At 39.1% G+C, this 5,065-nt stretch overlaps 1 protein-coding gene across 1 annotated transcript; it reads right to left on the bottom strand.

Moving 5' to 3' along the window:
• Positions 1 to 2,256: 2,256 nt before the first annotated feature.
• On the bottom strand, positions 2,257 to 3,481 carry LOC139849046 (uncharacterized). Its single transcript, XM_071838722.1, has 2 exons — positions 2,999 to 3,481; positions 2,257 to 2,772 (listed from the first exon to the last, which is right to left on the bottom strand). Exons 1-2 carry the CDS (start codon positions 3,479 to 3,481, stop codon positions 2,257 to 2,259), a joined length of 999 nt encoding a protein of 332 aa, XP_071694823.1.
• Between the last annotated feature and the right edge of the window lie 1,584 nt (positions 3,482 to 5,065).

Below are 5,065 nucleotides of genomic sequence, written 5' to 3'. Positions count from 1 at the left end.
GTACCCCGTGATGATGTACCCGCATCAGACGAAACCGATTTTCTCGCAGCCTTCTTCGCTCGGTCTCTTCCCATAGGACGTTCAATCGCATCGTCTCCAAAAAGCTCATTGAGGTTGCTTAAACGATCTTCCCCGAGATTAACTGTTTGGTTTTCGCCAACCTCATCTTCGTAATCATCTTCTATTACAAGTTGTCCCTTTCTCCTTCGCAGGCCACTACCACCAATTGCAGGTGGTGTATACCACTTCGACCTCGTTTTCAAAAACTCCCAAACATCCTTGTAAGTCCACGGCTTCGCTGCCCGACTTTGATATCTTTCCACCGCAATGTTATATACGTCTTGCTCGACACGACCGCTACGCCTTGGGTTACGTTCTTCTTCATTATATAAGGCCGTGAAATCTTTGCACGCCTTATCCATATGTCACCATTTCCCACTTAATTGGTCGTCATTTCTTAAATACCCAGAATCATTATTATTAAACTTATTTCGACTCTAGCCCAAAAAGTCGTGTTTCTTTGCTAGTTACCGTGAACCCCATCTTCCGAGCAATCGATCCAACACTTAGCCAACCAAATTTCTTCGGGAGGAGTCCACAATTTTTTGAGTTGTGGTTCTTTTGCTTGTTCTTTTCCTTCTCGTTTATGACTTGGTCGGACCCGTACATTTGGTTGTTGCTCCCCACCACGAATTTCTTCCACTTCTTCGTTAATTAGAGGTGTGAAGGTTTGTTGTGTTTGTGTCCATGGTTGGGTATTTGGTAGTTGGAATGGCACCATACTAGGTTGTGAGAAATGAGAAAATTGTGATGAATATTGTTGTTGAAATGGTTGGTTAAATGGTTGGTTAAATGATTGGTTAAATGGTTGGTGGTATTGTTGTTGATAATTGTGATGCATTTGTTGTGTATTTAGAAATTGTGAAAAGAAGCTCGAATTATTGAAATCATTAAGAAGATTTTGTTGAGACATATTGCCAATTGGTTGAGTACCCCGAACATTTTGCGGGAATTTGAGTTTGAACCGGGCAAATTTGGCGAGCCGAAATTGTAGAGGTTACTGGAACCGGTCTCGTTTCAATCTTGATGTTAAGACTTTTTTTTTGATTTTGAGAAATTTTAGATTTGTAAATGAGAGAGTTGGGATTAAATGAGAGTGTATATAGATATGAGATGTAGTGTAGTATATATATAGAGATGTAATAAGGAGTAATACATTAAAAAAAAAAAAATACAAACGACTCTTTTCCCTTCCAACGTTAACCAGCAACCCTTCTGCAACTACCCCCACGTGTCACCACTTCATTCGCAACTCCCATCATCACCCACCATGAATCACCCATCACGCCACCAAAAAAAACGATCGCGCCCTATAGCGGCGCTATGGGGGCCTTATGAAGGCAAAAAAAGCTCGATCGCGCCGCACTAATCAAGGTCTAAACTCCACATTTTCACACCCACCAAACTTCATTTTTTTTGAAAAACCAACTTTTATTGATATAACTATACAAATGTACAAAGTGTATCACAATTGAAGCCATGGCAGGCCTACAACATGAAGTGAACATAACAACAGAGAAGGATATTTACAATCTTTATATATACACGAAACTATACAAATGTCGAATTCATCCTGGATCACGGCTGTTGTTGTATGGAAAACTCAAAGTATTCGGACTTGTGATCCATTGTAGCCAATCCATCGATTTATATCTTAAACGATTTGTGATCCATTCAAAGGTTTTTACTTAGATATCGCTTACAACTTTCGAACATGCCCATGGGTCATTCCGGAATACCTTTAAGTTCCTATTTTTCCAAATAAAGTATCACGTAACCCATTCAATAGTTTGCCAAATCTTTTTATTTTCTCCCAAAGAGATTTCCACGCCCCGAACCCGAAAATAAGTCTGATAAGCCGCCAAAATTGGGAGGAGACGAATTCCACCAATTATAGATAGCTTGCCAAACATCTTTTGCCGCTTTACACGTGATGAGAGTATGTTCCACCGATTCAACGAAGTCATTACACATAGGACACAATATGCTGTCTAAATCTATTCCACGGTTGTCAAGTTCTGCTCTAACAGGGATTCTACCACGAAGGGACCTCCAAACAAATATACCAATGTTTTGAGAGATATAATTGTTTTTCATTGTGCCATGTAGTTGAACCGGCCTTTCAATAATACGTTCATCAATTTTTGAAGAAACTAACCTCGAATTGTATCCTCCTGAGTTATCAAATGTCCATTGTCATGTTGAGTTGCCATCGCTCAAAGATACATTGTTCCCGATCAGTCCCGTAAGCTGCTCCAGTTCTCCAGTTACACGCCCCAAAGGTAATCTTGCCCATTCCCATGAAAACTGCAACAATCCGTTGACTAGTTGAACCCGCTCGTTTACGCACGTGTCTTGATTGGTATCTAGCCTGAAAAGTCTTGGGAATTTATCCTTTAAAGAAGTGTCACCAGTCCATATGTCTTTCCAAAAAAGAACATCACGTCCGTCACCTATTTTCTTCTCAAAAAATGAGTTAATATCCAACCCGATCTTGAACAAGTCAATACCGATGTGGATAATGTTGCTCCAAATTGTACTACGAACAATAGAAAGATTAGAAGTAGAGTGCCCCAACCCCCTGTCCCGCCCATATATGCTTTTTATGACTTTGACCCAAAGTGATTCGGTTTCGGTTCGAAACCGCCACCACCATTTACCCAATAGAGCCCAATTTCTAGCTTTCAACGAACCCACATTTAAGCCCCCTCCCTATAAGGTAATAATATCACATCCCATTTGAACCATAATTTTGACAACGCAGGTGGGTGCACAAAACAACGAGAAGAAATAAAGCTGGAGACTACTCAGGACAGATTTAATGAGAGTTAACCTAGCCCCAAACGACATTGATCTTGCCTTCCAATCCGTCAATCTTTTGTTAAATTTCTCGATCACCGGATTCCACCTATCTTTTTTTATCGGGTTTTTGACCAACGGGCATACCAAGACATGTAAAAGGTGTTTTACCAACATCACAACCGAATTTAGTTGCTGCAGCTTCCACATCAGCATGAGGGCCCCCTATCTCGTATATCAGACTCTTCTTCATGTTAATCATTAATCCCGACACTTTTTCAAAACCTGTTAATATTTTATGAACATTTGATATATTACGAATACCCCAATCTCCGAAAAATATTGTGTCATCTACGATTTGGAGATGTGATATTCTAACTCTATCTTCCCCGACACCTACACCTCTTATTAACCAGTCTCTGATTGCAATATTTGCCAAAACATTCAGGCCCTCACTAGCTATAATAAAGAGGTCGGGAAATAAAGGATCGCCCTTACGAATACCCTTATGTAGACTAAACTCCTTTGTCGGGGATCCGTTCACCAATATCGTGATAGTTGTTGATCGAAAATAGGGGTGGACCCACTTCAACCGTTTACAACCAAAACCTATATTACCCATGATATCTATCAAGAAATTCTAACGTACACTATCAAAATCTTTCTCGAAATCTGCTTTAAATATAAAGCACTTAGACTTTCTTTTTTTCACATCGTCCACAAGTTCATTCGCGATAAGGATGCTATCTAAAATTGACCGCCCTTTGATGAATGCACTTTGTTCCATACCTATCAACTTTAAAATAGTAACCCATAGGCGGTTCGATAAGATTTTAGAAATTATTTTGTAATAACTTCCTATTAATCTTATCGGTCGGTAATCGCGAAGTGAGATGGGGTCTTTTATTTTTAGGATGAGAGTAATGAATGAAGCATTACACCCCGGTGTGATTTCCCCACGATCCCAGAACCAATGCAAAGCCGCCATCAAATCATCTTTCACAAGCCCCCATAAATTTTTGAAAAATTTGAAATTAAACCCATCGGTCCCCGATGCTTTTGATGGCCCGCAATCCTTTATCGCTTCACATACTTCCTCCTGACTAAAAGGTAATTCTAAATTTGACGCATCTTCTTGTGATATTTTTCGAGTCTCAAAACCTTCGAAACTGAATCCCCGATGATCATTATCTTCATAAAAGTTTTTGAAGTGTCGATATATTTCTTCTTTAACTTCAAAAGGTTCTTCATTCCAACATACGTTAACATAGAGGCCGCGAATGTTATTCTTGTTGTTTCTGCGTTTTATTACCGAGTGAAAGTAACTCGTGTTTTCGTCTCCTTCAATTGACCACTTAATCCTAGCCTTTTGACATAACATATTCCGTTTGATCATGTCTTTTTCAACCCATTTACCCCTAGATGCTAACCACTCGTTTCTTTCGGATTCATCAAGTAGTCGTTGTTCAGCTTGTAATTCCCAACTATTACATATTTCGATTAAACTTTCAATTTCTTCATCAATCTTATCGAAATAGGTTTTACTCCAAGCATTGAGTTCGTCTTTGACATTCTTGATTTTTGATCGGAATATTACATTAGGTTTACTCGAGTGTACTTGTTTATTCCATGTAGTTGCAATGACTATATCAGCACCTTTCTCTTCTAACCATGAATTGAAAACCCACATCGGTTTAGGTCCATAATCTGCACTACCATTACGAAGAAGAAGAGGAGAGTGATCCGACAATTTCCTATCAAGAGGTAGTACACTCAAATCTTCCCACATTTGTGCAAAATTATCTGATACGAGGAACCGATATAATTTACTAAATTTGAAACCATCATCGCTTATTCTAGCGAATCTTTTACCAAAAAGAGGAATCTCAATTAGCCCGTTACTCAAAATAAAGTCGATGAAAAGTGTATCTCTAATTTCTACGAATGTGCTATTTTGTCTTTCTGAATTGGATCGTACCTCGTTGAAGTCACCACATATAACCCATGCTACATTTGGAAGCTTCAGTAAGTCATTAAGATTTGACCAAAACCTTCTCTTTTTTGAATCCATATGAGGACCATAAACGTTTACCACAAGTATTTCACCATCATGCCCTTGAAATTTTCCCTTTACTACAATGAAAAACTCCCCCTCAACCGCGTGATTGACACAAAAAGAACCAGAATCCCAAATCAAAATCAGCCC

Source organism: Rutidosis leptorrhynchoides, chromosome 5, assembly GCF_046630445.1.
Source record: "Rutidosis leptorrhynchoides isolate AG116_Rl617_1_P2 chromosome 5, CSIRO_AGI_Rlap_v1, whole genome shotgun sequence".
In the NCBI taxonomy this organism is placed as follows: Eukaryota; Viridiplantae; Streptophyta; class Magnoliopsida; order Asterales; family Asteraceae; genus Rutidosis; species Rutidosis leptorrhynchoides.
This window is presented reverse-complemented; position numbering and strand designations above follow the sequence as displayed.